The 17,301-nt window shown below is 35.5% G+C and overlaps 1 protein-coding gene across 1 annotated transcript; it reads left to right on the forward strand.

Annotated features, from left to right (window-relative positions):
* Nucleotides 1-1,045: 1,045 nt before the first annotated feature.
* Nucleotides 1,046-14,385, forward strand: LOC142358510 (plasma kallikrein-like; the record flags this gene model as incomplete). The annotated part of the gene is made up of 4 exons (XM_075409900.1): nt 1,046-1,453; nt 6,241-6,537; nt 7,744-8,064; nt 14,164-14,385. Coding segments are annotated over exons 1-4 (1,145 nt in total), but the record flags the coding sequence as incomplete, so codon positions are not given.
* Between the last annotated feature and the right edge of the window lie 2,916 nt (nt 14,386-17,301).

Genomic DNA, 17,301 nt, shown 5'->3' on the forward strand with positions numbered 1-17,301 from the left:
GAGTTTCATTGCTGTACCATTGATTTTCAATTGTAACCATTACTGTACCAGACAAATACCAGTATAAATACCTTTGCCAGTCTGCGCAGACTCGATTAGGCAACATCCCAGTCTGTCTTTTTTCTTCGCAGCATCATTTACATTATTGGTTAACACTGCACAGAATGTTTCAGATCAGACTGTACATACAAAGAACTAACAGACTGTACATAGCAAATTTTGAAAATTTCGAATGACTGATGTCATGCATGAAATATCAACGTGTCGATACCCGGAGCTGCTGAACTTCTACGAACTACACCACAATTAACTCACACATCGACCTCCACCGACTTCCGCCGACCTCCGACCTCCACCGACTTCCACCAACTTCCGCCGACTTCCGCCGACCTCCGACCTCCGCCGACCTCCGCCGACTTCCACCGACTTCCACCGACTTCCGCCGACTTCCGCCGACCTCCGACCTCCGCCGACCTCCGCCGACTTCCAACGACCTCCGCCGACTTCCGACATCCGCCGACCTCCGCCGACTTCCACCGACCTCCGCCGACAAAGAACAGAAGACAGCTTAACTTTCCTACTCTTTAATCAGTAAAAACCCGCCTGACGCAGAACGTATGACACCTTGCATTCATTCAATATTCTGCAAAGTTTCTGGCACTAACTTAGCGGCCCTAACTTAACAGTACTAATTTGGAAGCTTGATCTAATTTCGTTATTGCTTTTTATGAAATTTTTTGGAAGCTCACCACCTCACAAATTAGGATACAGATTTTAAATGCATTAGTAAACTTGTTAAGAACTGACAGTGTTTTTTGAATAGAGATATCTTGTAACACCCGACGACCAAACAAAATATCAATAGTTCCTCTAATTTTGCGGATACTGGAGTAAAACTTCACGTATGTCTACATTTTAGTTCTCTAAAATCTTAGAACAAAAACCTTAGCACCCAGTAGGCCTGGCACTCGGGAAAAAAACGCCCTAGTGTTCGGGCTCTAAATACCCCGGGCCGATAAGTGTTACATTGTAACATATACTTGTAGACAAAAGTACCACTGTGCTCTATCTCAGGAATTTATACTCAAAACGCTCACAAAACGAAACTGAAGCAAATATGTCAATAGAAAAACCAAAAATATGAAATTATGAAATTATTGGAAACAATTATTGTAATTGTCAGTTTTGCGGCATTAAATTTAAGGCTAAATTCTGGAGAGTTTGAATACTTCAAGAAAAGGAAACAGAATCAAGAACGGACGGGATTCTACGATCCAGATCTCCGGATGCCTTTCATGAAGGCAAACTTGATATGCAATGGTTGCAATGGGTATCTTTTGGGTGATGACGTCGCTTGTGACATGAACCAAATAAGAGGAGATTGCTTTGACGACAGAGCACCTTTGAGTTATGTGTGGCAAAGTGTTTACTTCATGCCCACAACAGGCAATGGGTAGGTCATATCGCCACTCACTTCTTAAGTATTCGGTTCCGACAAACTTTCTCTGTGTTTAAGTCCAAAATTTAATCTAAACATAAATGTTCGATGATGTCTTTACATATCTAAACGAAAACAACTTTACAAATCTGCAATGGACGAGTTAAACCTATCATACAGGGCGTGTAAAGTCATTGAGCAGCGATATAATCAGTTCTATAATAATGCAGTTGAAATGAAAATTTTACCGCTAAAAACTGTAAATCTTACAAAAAACAGCCGTTTTGTCCGCATTCATTGTTAATTCAGGGCGCTTTGCGGTGAAATTTTTTCACCGCCCTTTAGCGCAATTTTAATATTATTTTTCTGGCAAAACTTTGACCCTGATGGGGAGGAGGGTTTTAAGTCTTCAGATTGTCAAACCACATCATTGAAATTGAAATCTGGCCCACCATTTTCCCAAACTATTCTTATGTGATATTTTACAGTGGCACAGGAAAAGCAACAACATCTACTGAAGAATAATTTTTTGACATCAGCTTTCAAGAGTAACACAGTAATACACTCGTTGAGAAAAGTAAACACACAGGCTTTCAAAACATTTTTTTTTGCATTTCCCGGTCGAGGTGTCACCGCTAAAAATTGCTAAAAGATACAAGATTTTCGAGGAGTTAGATGATAAATTCTTAAGATTTGTTCCCAATGAGGTGAATGAGACTCTGAATTTCCTTTACCGCTAATAACCGCAAATCTCGCCAAAATTCAACGTATACGTTTTACCATAAAAGGATTGAATCTATTTTAAAGGCAGAAGAATTATTTTGGAATTGAATGACGAGCTGCCTATTGGAACAAGTACCAGAAAAGCAGGAGGGCAGCCGGTGGTGGGCAGACGGGAACGAAAGCTCTTTTTTGTTAAAAAAAATTGAAGAAAATGAAGATATCAAAGCCAAATGTTGCAAAACTCTCAACAATTAATTGCTTTCACAGGCAAAAAACTTGGGTGATAATTTGGTGACAAATAAATCGTGACTATTTAAAAAGACGAAGCAGAAAGACAGCAAATTTTTGGCGAAAAGCCATTTTCATGATTTCATTGAAAATAGGTGGCATCAAAGTCATTGAATCGTGAACAGAAAAACTGATCTCTCTTCGATTTCTCTTCACTATCTATAGAAGGAAAGCATATATCAATTTCAATTATAACAATACATGAAAATGGCGGGGAAAAGTGAACAAGTGTAGCCATAAACGCATAGAACAATTAAAAATTCAGAAAATTTTGAAAAGAGATGTTATCAAAGTCGATAAAACTATTAGCAGTTGACTGAAACTTTTTTTGTTTTCACTTATTGCTAATCAGAGAAAAATGGAGACCTCTTTTAAATAGCCAGACGACAGAACACAAAAAAAGCAATTACGGAATACGGCCAAACACAGAAAATCATAGACATGTTTCAAAAGAAGTACTTTCAAATTCGTGAAACCTGTTCACTTCAAATTTAAAAAACATCTTTTAAAACATGACCCGTTAGAGAAACTGAAGACAAGTCTTTAGTGACACAGAGTAACAGAGAAATAACACAACTACAAATCTGAAAATTAATTTTCAAAAACAAGTCGTAACCGATTCTCCTAAACCTTCAGACGCGAACTCAAAAAGTGATTTAAGCTAAGGAAAACTTACAGGAATTGCCAATTAGATCTATAAATTATGAGACCACATCTGGCGCACCATTTTTTCAAACAATTCTTACATGATATTGCAGTGGCACAGGAAAAACAAAACCATCTACTGAAGAATTTTTTTGACATCAGCTTTGCAAAATAACACAATAGTACAATCATTGAGAAAATGTAACACACAGGCTTTCAAAACACTTTTTTTTGCATTTCTCGGTCGAGGTGTCACCGCTAAAAATCGCTACAAGATATAAGATTTCCGAGGATTTAGATGATAAATTCTTAAGATTTGTTCCCAATGAGGTGAACAAGACAAGAAAAAAAATTTAACTCTGAATTTCTTTTACCGCTAATAACCGCAAATCTCGCCAAAATTCAACGTAGACGTTTTACCATAAAAGGATTTACCAGAAAATTTTTTTTTTTCATTTATTAGACGAGAAGTAAAAATGTTTACAAACATCACTTTTTATTGAGGCAAAAACTTGGGTTGTTCATTGTTTTTTGGAGTTTTAACGTTTAAAGTGGTTCGTTCTTCTGTACCTCTTCTATTGGAGATGATCGGAGCTCTTAAATTTGGAGCAACAATTCAATAAGTTGCGCTTATAATGGCTGTCAAAATGGAACATTGCAAAATATCTGGGAAAAACATTTTTTTTTCAAATCTTAGTGCATGATCGGGACAGATCAGAGGGCAGGAAGCAGAGATTTTTAATGCAATCGTCGATGTTGAAAATTTGAGGTTTACTGTAGTTGCTTAGTCTGTAATCAATTTGCCGAGTGTTTTTTTGCTGTCTTGTTTTTTCAATGCTTGCTATTCTTTGTTTTTTGTCACATTACAAATTTTTAGATTTTTGTGGGTCTTTATTGGAGGCCAACACGGTGGCGGTCCTGTATAAGGTGTGTATTATGTACATACCAAGCTACCATCAACTTAAAAAAATTATTATACGGGAACAAAGCGGCTCATTTGTTGGTTAATAAACTAATGGGAGCAGTATTTACCAACATTCTTGAAAATTCTTAATAATTCTTTAAAATTGTTGCTAGTTCTTGATAATTCTTGCTTAATCTTATGATTTCCTGCTCCATCTTTTTTTGGATTCTATTGAATTTTTGATACTTGATATATCTTGCCATGTCATTATTATTCTTTCTTGGAAATCTTGCCAAGATCTTGTTTTCTTGGTAAGTACCGTGGCAAGATCTTGGCAATATTTGCCAAGATTTAGTATGTTTCCTATCAAGATTTACCAAGTTTCACTTCACTGGGTAGAGCGTCCCTAACACATTTTCAGCGCCCACTCTTCGCAAAGTGCGACTGCACTCTCTAAGCTCAAGGTAGAGACAGCGATATCTAACACTTTCTCCTTCAATCGAGAGACCTTCCACCAAAGATAGGCGTTTACGCTCATAATGGCCACTCTCACATTCTATGTGATTAAGCAAATCGTAACCATAGCAAAAATATGATTTAGTTTATTCAAACAAACTCTTTAAAACAAAATGTTTATTCACGCGTAAATCGTTTTTTCGTCAAGAATTTGCTAACAAAAGGGAGTTTAAAGTACCAGGCTCATGATTAACAAAAACTGGCATTGTGATTCGGAGTAGCGCGGAAAAATTATACTTAAGTCCAAGTATTCAATTTTTGAGAGGTCACCTTCCGCCAGATAAAGATTGTGCAATTATGTTTCAACTACCTCACCCCGGACAAAAGAATAATTGCATTATGTATCATTGTACACTACTTTTAACCCAAACACTGAGACAATCTTTTTAATTGCTCTTGAACGCAGCTCATAGCAATTATTGTAAACGTGTGTGTCTTTTTTTATGCAAAATTTTCGCTTGACAATTTTGACTTTTCGAGTGACTTTTACGCCCTTGACTTTTTGCATTTCGCATGATCTAAAATTCCCTCTCAATCACAATTTTAAGCAGCTGAACTCAATTGGCCGCAATTTAATACTAAAAGGCAAATGAAAAGTGCGCCGAAACTGGTGTCATTTTTTACTTTAAATCTTAATAGTGGTATATGTTAACCTCTAATGTGGTTATTTGAAGCCCACTATAGAACTTCTCAGTCCCATTTAGGCCCCCCCCCCCCCGACTGAAGTAGGCTGCAATTGATTAGAGCTCCCACTAGTCGTTCAAGAGCAATTCCTCCGACGTTTAGTCGGTTATGTTTAAACAGCATATAACACGACTGTTATGCATCTGGCCTTTTCTCACTCTAAGCTAGTGATAGTCTTTAAAAGAGCCAATGAAGTTCGGAAAGTGAGGATAGAAAGTGCCAACCCAGCGTATATTATGTTTTACATTCGAGCGCGAAAGCTGCATATTTTATTACTAAAGTGATGGCCAACGATAAACGGGTCGATTCCACCTGCAGTAAATTAGTGGCCTGACAACTAACAGATTCTCGTTGAAATCGACATTTGAAAAACTAGTTTTTTATTCTTTAATTTAACGTCTCAATTTTATCAAAACATCATTCGTAAGGCGGTAAGTTACTGCAATTCAATTTACGATTGACTATTTGATATGTAAAATCCCGGTGTAAATTCAAACGATTTCATCCAAAATCGACAAAGAACAGAAGCTAACAGACTCCTAGTCAAGATTTGTAATCAGCCGACCTAATTCTCCATGAAAGACAACCACTGATTTTGTTTTTTTTCTTTGTGAAGTTTTAACAAAGTTCTTGGGTGTTTTGCGTCTGGATCGTCTGGTTCATACTTCCACGACCTCAACCCGGGGTAGCTTGAATCATCAGTTGAAAATTTTGGTTGTCATCTTTTATGCCACATCAAATTACAAAAAGCAGCCAATCCGAAGGAAAAACTCTCAATACCGTGATGGAGACAAATTACTGAATTTTTCCGCAAAGACTAGCAAAGGCTAACATAACTCTCATATATAAAAAAGTTAATTTGTAAACTTTTACTACATGACCCTGTTTTTTGTTTTTCACGATGTCTCCTTGCTAACTAATTTGCTTTAATTTGCTTTAATTTTAAAGTTAAACGGCCAATTCCTGTTTGATTAAGAACTATTCCTATATTAATTTTTACGGACATTGGTTGCGTAATTCTGAGCAACTTTGCCCCTTTTAGTGAATTGAAAGCGTACTATTCGCTCTTTGAAGGGGAAGAAAACGTAGCCAGCAATGTGGGCGTCAGGAACCCTCTTTTCCTATTATCGTTACCCTGCTTCACAGCTGGACTAAAGGAAAACAAATCTAAGATATTCCAGAAACCTTGTGAACAAAAACGCCCATTTGGTTGTCAATTTGCAACGTATTCTAATGACAAGCTGGATATTCACAAACAGTCACCTGTTTGTTTCCTGCAGGATATTTGCATTACTGATATTATGGAAACAGAGGCTAAAGTTGGATGTCCCTATACACAAGGGCTCTGTCTCTTCTGCGCTGATCATAGAGCTCAGAATTGGCCGCACATTGAGCACACAGAGCACTTGAGTTTGCTGAAATGTTTGTCTGTCAGAAAACCTAACAACAAGATAGCTTTGTAAAAGGCTTAAAACTTTTTCCCAAGCTGAGGTGTCCCAGGCCGAAACCATCTCTGATCAGACCATCCAGACTGAACTGACCTCTGATCGGATTCAACCATGTTCGAAAATTTTCTGCCCTCGAAGAGCGCTCGAAACCAACTCTGATCAGACCTTGGTGTGCTCGAAAATTTATCCTCCGTTCGAAGTGCGCTCGAAATGACTTCTGATCAAACTCAACTGCGCTTTATGATCAGACCACGGTGCGCTCGAATTCACTTCTGATTAGAATCAAGTGCGCTCAAAATCATCTCTGAAGTGATGTTCTCAAATGATCTTCTCAAAATCGTCTCTGACAAGACTCCGGTGCTCCCGAAATATTATTAGCCCCATTTGCGCACAAATTTGTCTGTGATCAGACTTCTCTGTTCTTGAGAAACCCTAGATCATGTAATTTCGAACGCATAAGTGTGCACTCGGGTGAGTCTGATCAGAGGCCGGTTCCATCTGAGACTCAGCCTGCATTATTTTCAAAAATAAAGAAAATTCTGATGTTTGCCATTTTGAGAATACTGCTTTGGAATCGTTTGGTTTTCATAAGTTTTTTTTTGCAAATATAAGAGACAAACCAAAAATTTAAGTTTTATTTTACAATACATTGAAATGGACCAAAAAACTTCAAAAGACTCTTCTAAAAAGACTTCAAAAGACAATGTGCCATTTGAATAAGATGTTTTTCTTGAAAATACGCTTAAAGCATTTAAAACAAATCATCACGTATCGATTCCACAAAGCCTTTTTAGAACATGAAAACAAACTCTTTAATTCGATCTTCTTCATCTCGGGCAAAGCACTCGATAAAAGGCTAGATCCACGAGAAGAGCGCGCTTGACTAAAATTTCCTATGTAAAAACTCTTCCTCGACCAATAAAAAGACTTCTGCTCGACTGGTGAGCAGACTTTTGCTCAACTTTATTGACCTCTCATAGAATATTTTAGTCTTTTCCTAAGTTGAGGTTCAAACCTGGCATCAGTCTATAGAACTTAAGACTGGTGTTTGGTTGTTCGCTTTTTCTAGACACAGAGACATAGCCCTTTCAAATTGCAGAATACAAATCGCAAGTAGTTTATGAAAACTCAAGAATAATCAATGGTCAGATTGTTCCCTACGTGGAACATCCTTGGGTTGTGAAACTGACTATAAAAATGCCGGACGAGGAAGCAGTTTGTGGGGGTACTATTGTATCGGTCACTCATGTTGTGACTGCCAGGCACTGCTTCGGAACAGAATCGATTGAATGGGGCTTGGTTCACTATTCTACGCCGACTCGAAACGACGCGATTAAGTTTTATCACAATGACGTCAGGACTTCTTCTCTGTGCGATGCAGCCATTATCCAATTGCCTTATCCAATTGTGTTTTCAAGGTATCTCTGACATTATGTCCGAACGTTTTTAATAGCCGCACAGCAATAGCTGGGGCTATTATTGGCCTTCTCTTGGTTCTTTACAATTCAAAGAACTTGAATTGTATTGGGGCGCTGTCTTTTTTTATTACGACTCGAAGAGGAGTATTGGAGAACTCCTTTTTTTAATCAGTTTTATTGGAGTGATTTTTGAAGCGGGAAATGAAACGCGTGAAAAAATTTAGAGGGATTTTGGTGCTGAACAAGAGTGAAGAGCAGAGCGAAAAGAGAGTGGTTTTTGTTCATACCGCTGTTTTTGAGAGAGCGGGAAATTGATGTGTGAAAAAATTTTCTAAGCCGGCGAAATTTTTTTTGTTCACGTGCGGCATTTTAAAGCAGGTTTTTTTTCATTTATTTTGGTTAAGAGGTTTGGTTATAATTTTGTTTTAATTTTAGGCTGGTTTTGGTAGTGCTTTGAAGGTTTTTGGAAATTCATGTGAATTTTATGATAATTCGGAGGTTTTTAATGTATTTTGCTGATTTTCGGTCTAATTTTTGCGGTTTTTTGACGATTAATTCGTGTTACTGGCTCAAATTGGTATTGAAGAAACCCCTTCTACTTGAGCAAATTTATGATAACATTTGGTTACAGTTTTGTGGGTAAGAATCATTTTTTTGTTGAGAAATATGACAAAAAATGGCGAAAATTGGAACTATTTTTCTTAATCTTTTTGCAGTTTTTTCGTTGTGACTGCCAGGCACTGCTTCGGAACAGAATCGATTGAATGGGGCTTGGTTCACTATTCTACGCCGACTCGAAACGACGCGATTAAGTTTTATCACAATGACGTCAGCACTTCTTCTCTGTGCGATGCAGCCATTATCCAATTGCCTTATCCAATTGTGTTTTCAAGGTATCTCTGACATTATGTCCGAACGTTTTTAATAGCCGCACAGCAATAGCTGGGGCTATTATTAGCCTTCTCTTGGTTCTTTACAATTCAAAGAACTTGAATTGTATTGGGGCGCTGTCTTTTTTTATTACGACTCGAAGAGGAGTATTGGAGAACTCCTTTTTTTAATCAGTTTTATTGGAGTGATTTTTGAAGCGGGAAATGAAACGCGTGAAAAAATTTAGAGGGATTTTGGTGCTGAACAAGAGTGAAGAGCGGAGCGAAAAGAGAGTGGTTTTTGTTCATACCGCTGTTTTTGAGAGAGCGGGAAATTGATGTGTGAAAAAATTTTCTAAGCCGGCGAAATTTTTTTTGTTCACATGCGGCATTTTAAAGCAGGTTTTTTTTTTCATTTATTTTGGTTAAGAGGTTTGGTTATGATTTTGTTTTAATTTTAGGCTGGTTTTGGTAGTGCTTTGGAGGTTTTTGGAAATTCATGTGAATTTTATGATAATTCGGAGGTTTTTAATGTATTTTGCTGATTTTCGGTCTAATTTTTGCGGTTTTTTGACGATTAATTCGTGTTACTGGCTCAAATTGGTATTGAAGAAACCCCTTCTACTTGAGCAAATTTATGATAACATTTGGTTACAGTTTTGTGGGTAAGAATCATTTTTTTGTTGAGAAATATGACAAAAAATGGCGAAAATTGGAACTATTTTTCTTAATTTTTTTGCAGTTTTTTCGTTTTTTGTTCTGTTTTTAGCTAAGTTTCTTAGCCTATTATAACTTGCCTATTGTTTTGCGAGCATCTGGATACCCTATTGGCTGATGGGAATTTTTCTTTGGGTTTATATGCTTTTGAAATTTTAAGAAATTTGATAAACTTTTCCAGATTTTCAGTAAAAGTTGTTTTTAAGAGCTTTCTTTTTATAATTTAGCCTAAAGTATTTTTTCAAAATTCACATAAGTGATTTTAGTGGGTACTATTTGTTTTGATGAAGTTATTTTGGCAGAAATAGTTCTTTCGGGATCTCAATTCATAACAAAACTTGATCAGATTTTTTATCATATTTTAACAGATTTGATTTTATTGTCTTTACTTTTTGTTTCATGGTTTTGTTTCCAGATAATCATAAATTAGTGAAGGCACGTTTTGTTTGATGAATAGTTGGATTATAATGGATTTTTACTTCGAGTCGTTTCCGGAATTTCTTCCGGCTATGTTTTTTTTAAGATCTGTTCACACATTTTCATGATTTTTGAAGTCAAATTGGAGTAGTGATTTTGGTCACGCCGAAACAGGAAATGGAGCGAATAAGCGAGTGGTTTTACGGCGTGATTTTTTTTCGCTCTAATTTTAAAGTAGAGTGCGAAAATGGTGTTTGAACAAAATTTCGGTTTCTCGGTAGTGGTTTTTTGTTCACATGCGGCAATTTCACTCTAATTTTTACTGTTTTTTCAATTTTTTGGATCGAATTTTTTTCTAAATGGTTTTCCCAATTCATTCACAGCTCATTCTAGGCCTAGTTTTTTGTTCGAATTAAATTTTCCTTTCTCGCTAGCGTTTTATTTGTTGTTTTTTTTGTTTTTCTTTCTTATTTTTTGATCTGATTTTTTTTTAAAATGGTTTTCTCAATTCACTCATAGTCCATTCAAGGTCTAGTTTTTCTGTTTAGTCAATGAAAATTCTTTGTATTGTACGTCAGCACTTGTCGTGCTATGTTTTTTTATTTCGTCTTCATGATTTTTGTTACGACCATATGACGTCACAGACACTTTTTGTTCATTCGTTCATGCAATTTCAACTGAATTGCATGTGTGACGCCATTTTTCGCTCTTAGTGGAGCGAGTTTTTTTGTTCATGCAAGTGATTAAATTTTTGGTCACTCTTGACTTACCTCACTCTCAAAAATGACTTCCTCACTTTCAAATTGACCCTTATTTACATTAATTCAAAGAGATAAGGTCAAATGGGTGAGTGTCACTCTAAATGAAGGTTATTTGAGACCAGCTAATAGAGGCAGCAATAACTTATACAGATTTTTAATCAAAATATAACAGATCAGCCTTCAATGAAAAGACAAATTTTTTTGGTCTGTCTTTTTTACTGTTATTTTTAGACTGCCGATCTACGAATCTATTGCGGCTATTTTCTGGCAATCTGCCAGCTATGTTTGATTTTAGTAAACCGCTTAAAAAGGATCGGATGTTTCCCGTGATTGAAATCCATTTTCCTTTTGCCGCTACAAAGATCATCACATATCTATAAGTTTAACCACCTCCCCCACAACGCTAGATCTTAACGGTCAACATGGGTCAACAAAACTTTCACATGAGTGCTTTTTTACCTCATAATGCTATATCAATAACTGAATCTATACTGCCATCCTAAAAAGAAAAAAAAAAGAAAATATCATCATTAATAATTCCTCCCAATAAAATTTTTTAAAAATACCCTCACAGTTTTTTTTAGTTTTTTTCAATTGAAGTTGACCACTGAGCTCCATTTTGCTTTTTTAAGGTGATCAATTTTGATAGCAGTAACCTCAAATACAAATTGATTCAGCCAAGCATCTTTTTGTGGGTCATGTGAAACATCATTGCAGACTTTGTCTTTCTCTTTTGTTCTAAACACGGATTTTTTTTGTAAGATTGGTTCAAATATTTTTCAAAAGTAATATTTTTCATAGCCGCGAAGTGCCGCCCCCTCCCAGTACTATATACACACGTGACATTACATAGTAAAACATAATGTAAAAAAATGGCACGTGTCTGGGGGTGCAAATAACATGCACCCTGAAAGCTGAGGAGAGAGCACAAACAGAATAGATTTTACTTTATTAAGCGCTCTCAAAGAAATTTGTAACAATTGTATTAGTCAGGTGGCCTTTTATTTTGCAATATTTTGTCACAGTGTTTTGATTTTACACTTTTTCTCCTCAAAAACAGGATGAAAAGGCAGTGCCTGGAGGGAATTAAGTGACTGAGCACCTCTTTTAGAGCTGCACTTCCAGTTCGAAATTTTTTGACCATTTTTGGTTTGTTTTCTGACAATAAGAGCAAATAAATTTTAACAAAATAATGGTTACTTTGTCATTGCTTCAAAAATATTTGAATTTCTGTCATTATTAACTTTGTAATGCTTTTTGACTCGCTTTGGGTTCCGGCGTCAAAAAACCTTACATTGTCTCAGAAATAGGCCATTTGTTTTTTTTATCTTTTAAGGAATTACAGGTCACAGTTATAGCAACAAAAATAAAAAAACTCAGTTCTCTTATACTAAGATTCTTGACGGGTGTCTTTTGATTTATTCAATTTTTTTCTTCAAGTTAGATAAAAATTTGTTAGAAATCAGGAATTTGGCAAAATTTTTAGTTTAATGTACACAAATTTTCTTAACATGGTCTATATTTGTCGTTTGCATCAAATTTTTGTCCTACCCGGGAAGGGAGATAGTAATTTTTTACCATGACTTGTAAAAGTGAGCGTCTAATGTTTAATTCAGTGGTATGATTTTTTTAGTTATTCGTGTGATCAACTCATGGTCATAAATGACTTTTTTATCACGCGATCTGATAGTTTTGACTACAGATGCTGTTTTTCACTTTTTGGCTGTCGTATTTCTTTCTAAACGAATTGATCATTGTGTCTTTATTTATATACTTTGAAAAAAATGAAAACGTCAGGCAAAAATTTCAGTAACAAAATCATTGAGAATCAAAAAGTGTTCAGTTTGTCTTGATACGCAATGTCCATATTTGCTCTTTGAATCCTTGTCCACAAGAAATAGTTCTTAGAAAGTGCTGTTTAGTTACAATATGGTTTTTCCGTGTTTACTGATATATTTTTTCGCTTAATAGTTACTCCAAAAACATATTTTTACAGGAAATTGTTGCACCAAATCCATTATAGGCAATTTTTCGTCATCCAAATTTGTTTTGTTTATAACAGTTTCTAAATGAAGAGCTCCAAATTTTCGAACAGCTTGCTTGTTATAAGTAGGCAGTAAAATAATAGCTGAATGACTATTAGTTTAGTTTATCAAAATAATAACAAAATAACAACAACTGGTGAACCCAAACGTTATCGGGAACAGATCAATTCAGTTTGTTTTTTTTTGAAAAGGGGAACCAATTGATCACGGTTGCATTTTATTCAATTTTTTGTGTGCTCGAAAAAGAGAAAATTTTATCAAATTATCCACATTTTTAAAACATTTGCAAATACTGAAATCCTGAAGCCGGTATTGCTTTTTTGTCAAACGATGAACTGGTGATTTATCATTAAAACATCAGCTGACTTATCCTAATTTTTACCAATTCTCCGGCAAAATGTTTGCAGGTACACTTGCCATTCTTCAGAACGCAATTATTGAAACTTTGCTCTAATAAAAAAACCTTTAACAAAAGTTTTATTTTCTTTCTTTAAGCATTCTTTTGGATGATAAAATGAAGACAAGCAGTTAACTCTACGTGTGATACTATGGATCTGAGTATTTCAATGCTGAATATAACAGTTTTGATACATTCAAACACAACTTTATATAATTAGCAGGAAAAATGAATTTTTCACAAATTCAATGTAAAGCCACTGAAAAGGGTTGGAACGGGATTGCTTTGTTTTGTTTTTATTTGACCTCTAAAAATAGTTCATTTTCAGTTTACGATCATTTTATCGTTAGCAGGAAATCATAATCTCATTTATGCCTTTGTACAACGAGGAAAACTCAACATATTTCAGATAATTTGAACTATCATTATTTAACTTAAGGCAAAATGGGTGTCTCAATTATGACTATATAAGCATCTTTTTAAAAACTTGTAGGACCCTTGTATGATTACCGGGATATCATACAAATCATATATGACAATCTTTGATTACCGAGAATCATATATAACCTTGTGTGATTACTGTGATTTTTTATGATCGGCATCCCGGGCATACAGGTTTTACCCAAAGAGGCTTCCTTTCATACGCAATATTTGTCGACCACGGTTTTTTCAAAGATAGAAATTTCTCGGTTCGGGTTTTGAGTCTTTTCCATAGTTGAAAATAGGGAAAAATAGTGGACAAAATTTTCAATCGTTGAAAATGAGAAGGAGTGGGCATTTCACAAATTCCACTTTTATTTACCATTTTCCTTCCACTTTGCTTCCGCTGCTATCACAAACATGTAAAATTCTAATCCTGGTCTCAACTAAGACAGAAACAATATTAAGTTTAGGTACGCGATGCCAATCAAACTTCCGGACAAAAATGACCATCCAATTCTGGGCGAGTGGGTGACAGTGTCTGGATTCGGGGCATGGTGTGACAGGGAAATTGATGAGAAGTGTTCTCAGAGTGGAGATTTCAGACTCTCTGACAACCTTCGATCAGTATTCATCACCATTCAGCAGTGCTTTAACATTCAACCACCTGACAATCAGCTCATCACGTGCTTCAGGCAACTACTTCTGTTAATCTTTTTTAACCGTTAAAAGAGCACGTATTCCCTGGTGATCGATAAATTTAAAATCTTGCAAGAATCTTGCAAGAAATCTTGCAAGGGAATGCATAGTTCTTCCATTTTGCTTGCAAGATTCTTGCAAGAATTGAATCCATCTTGCAAGATTCTTGCAAGATTTTAAATCCATCTTGCAAGAATCTTGCAAGATTTTGAATCCATCTTGCAAGAATCTTGCAAGATTTTGAATTTAAATTTACCTTTTTGTCCTGGTTACCTGGCTGCTTTTTTGCTGTTGGTTGAGCTGAAATAGTTAATCAAATGTCGGAAAATCTTCTGAAGCCAAGTTAAAACCTGACTTTTTCGAGATTTTCCAGTATAATTTTTGTGGTTCATCCCTCCTCCTTTTTCATTCCGGGCTGGGGACCGGCAGTGGCGGAGTTACTGAAATAAGCTATAGGAGTACTGATTTAGTACGGCAAAAAAACCGCACTTACACAGTTCTCCGAAACAAACAAAACGACTAAACCAGACTAGACCTATTTTTAAGATTCGTTATTTGCGAAATTCGCAAATTTCCGTATGAAATACTAACTTTTTTCCTAGGCAAGCTATACCAAAAATTCTTTTTGCACTACAACCTACATACTACTGGTAGTCTGGGATATCAATTTGGTTCGCTTTGAACAACTCCTTGACCCGACGAAATAGACCTATTTTTAAAATTATTTATTCGAAATAATAGCAAATTTCCGTATGAAAAACTAACTTTTTTCCTAGGCAAGCTATACCAAAAATTCTTTTTGCACTACAACCTACATACTACTGGTAGTCTGGGATATCAATTTGGTTCGCTTTGAACAACTCCTTGACCCGACGAAAAAGACCTATTTTTAAAATTCGTTATTTGCGAAATTCGCAAATTTCCGTGTGAAAAACTAACTTTTTTGCTAGGCAAGCTATGCCGAAAATTCTTTTTGTTTTACAATCTAGTTACCCATGGGATACTCGATACCGAGTTTGGTTAGATTTGAACAACTCCTTGACCCGACGAAATAGACCTATTTTTAAAATTATTTATTCGAAATAATAGCAAATTTCCGTATGAAAAACTAACTTTTTTCCTAGGCAAGCTTTACCAAAAAATCTTTTTATTTTACAATCTAGTTACCCATGGGATACTCGATACCAAGTTTGGTTCGATTTGAACAACTCCTTGACCATATGAAAAATACTATATTTCGAAATTAAATATTTGCAATAATTGCAAACTTCCGTATGAAAAACTAACTTTTTTCCTAGGCAAGCTATTGCAAAAAATGTTTTTGTTTCAGACTCAATAATCACAGGGGATACTCCATACCAAGTTTGGTTTGGTTTGAACAACTTCTTGACCCGATAAAAAAGACCTATTTTTAAAATTATTCATTTGAAATAATAGCAAATTTCCGTATCAAAAACTAACTTTTTTCCTAGGCAAGCTTTACCAAAAATTCCTTTTTTCCTATGCTCTACCTACCCTGTTGATACTCGATACCGAGTTTGGATCGATTTGGACAATTCCTTGACCCGACGAAATAGACCTATTTTTAAAATTCGTTATTCGAAATAATAGCAAATTTCCGTTTGAAAAGCTAACTTTTTTTCTAGACAAGCGATAGCAAAAACTCTTTTTGTTTGACACTCTAGGTACCCATGGTATACTCCATACCCAGTTTGGTTCACTTTGGACAACTCTATGACCTAATCAAAAAGACCTATTTTTAAAAATTATTTAAAATTAATTATTGGAATTAATCTGAAATTTCCGTATGAAAAACTAACTTTTTTCCTAGGCAAGCTATACCAAAAATACTTTCTGTTTTACAATCTATTTACCCATGGGATACTCGCTACCGAGTTTGGTTCGATTTGGACAACTCCTTGACCCGATGAAAAAGACCTATTTTTAAAATTCGTTATTCGAAATAATCGCAAATTTCCGTAAGAAAAACTAACTTTTTTCCTAGGCAAGCTATACCAAAAATTTTTTTGTCTCAGAGTCTACCTACCCTGGGGATACTACATTCCAAGTTTGGTTTGATTTGGACAACTCCTTGACCCGATGAAAAAGACTTATTTTTAAAATTCGCTAATCGCGAAATTCGCAAATTTCCGTATGAAAAACTAACTTTTTTCCTAGGCAAGCTTTATCAAAAATTCCTTCTTTCCTATGCTCCACCTACCCTAGGGATACTCCATACCAAGTTTGGTTCGATTTGGACAACTCCTTGACCCGATGAAAAAGACTTATTTTTAAAATTCCTTTTTCGAGAAATTCAAAAAGTTCCGTATGAAATACTAACTTTTTTCCTAGGCAAGCCATACCAAAAAATCGTTTTGTTTTACATTCTAATTACACTGGTGATACCCGATACCGAGTTTGGTTCGATTTGAACAACTTCTTGACCCGATAAAAAAGACCTATTTTTAAAATTATTCATTTGAAATAATAGCAAATTTCCGTATCAAAAACTAACTTTTTTCCTAGGCAAGCTATAGCAAAAAATCTTTTTGTTTCAGACTCAATATTCACAGGGGATACTCCATACCAGGTTTGGTTCAATTTGGACAACTTCTTGGCCCAATCAAAAATAACTATAGTTAAAATTCGTTATTCGCGAAATTCGCAAATTTCCGTATAAAAACCCAACTTTTTTCCTAGGCAAGATATAGCAAAAATTATTTTTGATTTAGACTCTAGGTACATAGAGGATACTCCATATCAATTTTAGTTTGATTTGGACAACTCCTTGACCCGATGAAAAAGACCTATTTTTAAAATTCAATGATCGCAATTTCTTCGAAATAATAGCAAATTTCCGTATGAAAACCCAACTTTCTTTCTAGGCCAGCTATAGCAAAAATTCCTTTTAC

Source organism: Convolutriloba macropyga, unplaced genomic scaffold (genome assembly GCF_964194025.1).
Source record: "Convolutriloba macropyga unplaced genomic scaffold, txConMacr16.3 SCAFFOLD_2843, whole genome shotgun sequence".
In the NCBI taxonomy this organism is placed as follows: domain Eukaryota; kingdom Metazoa; phylum Xenacoelomorpha; order Acoela; family Convolutidae; genus Convolutriloba; species Convolutriloba macropyga.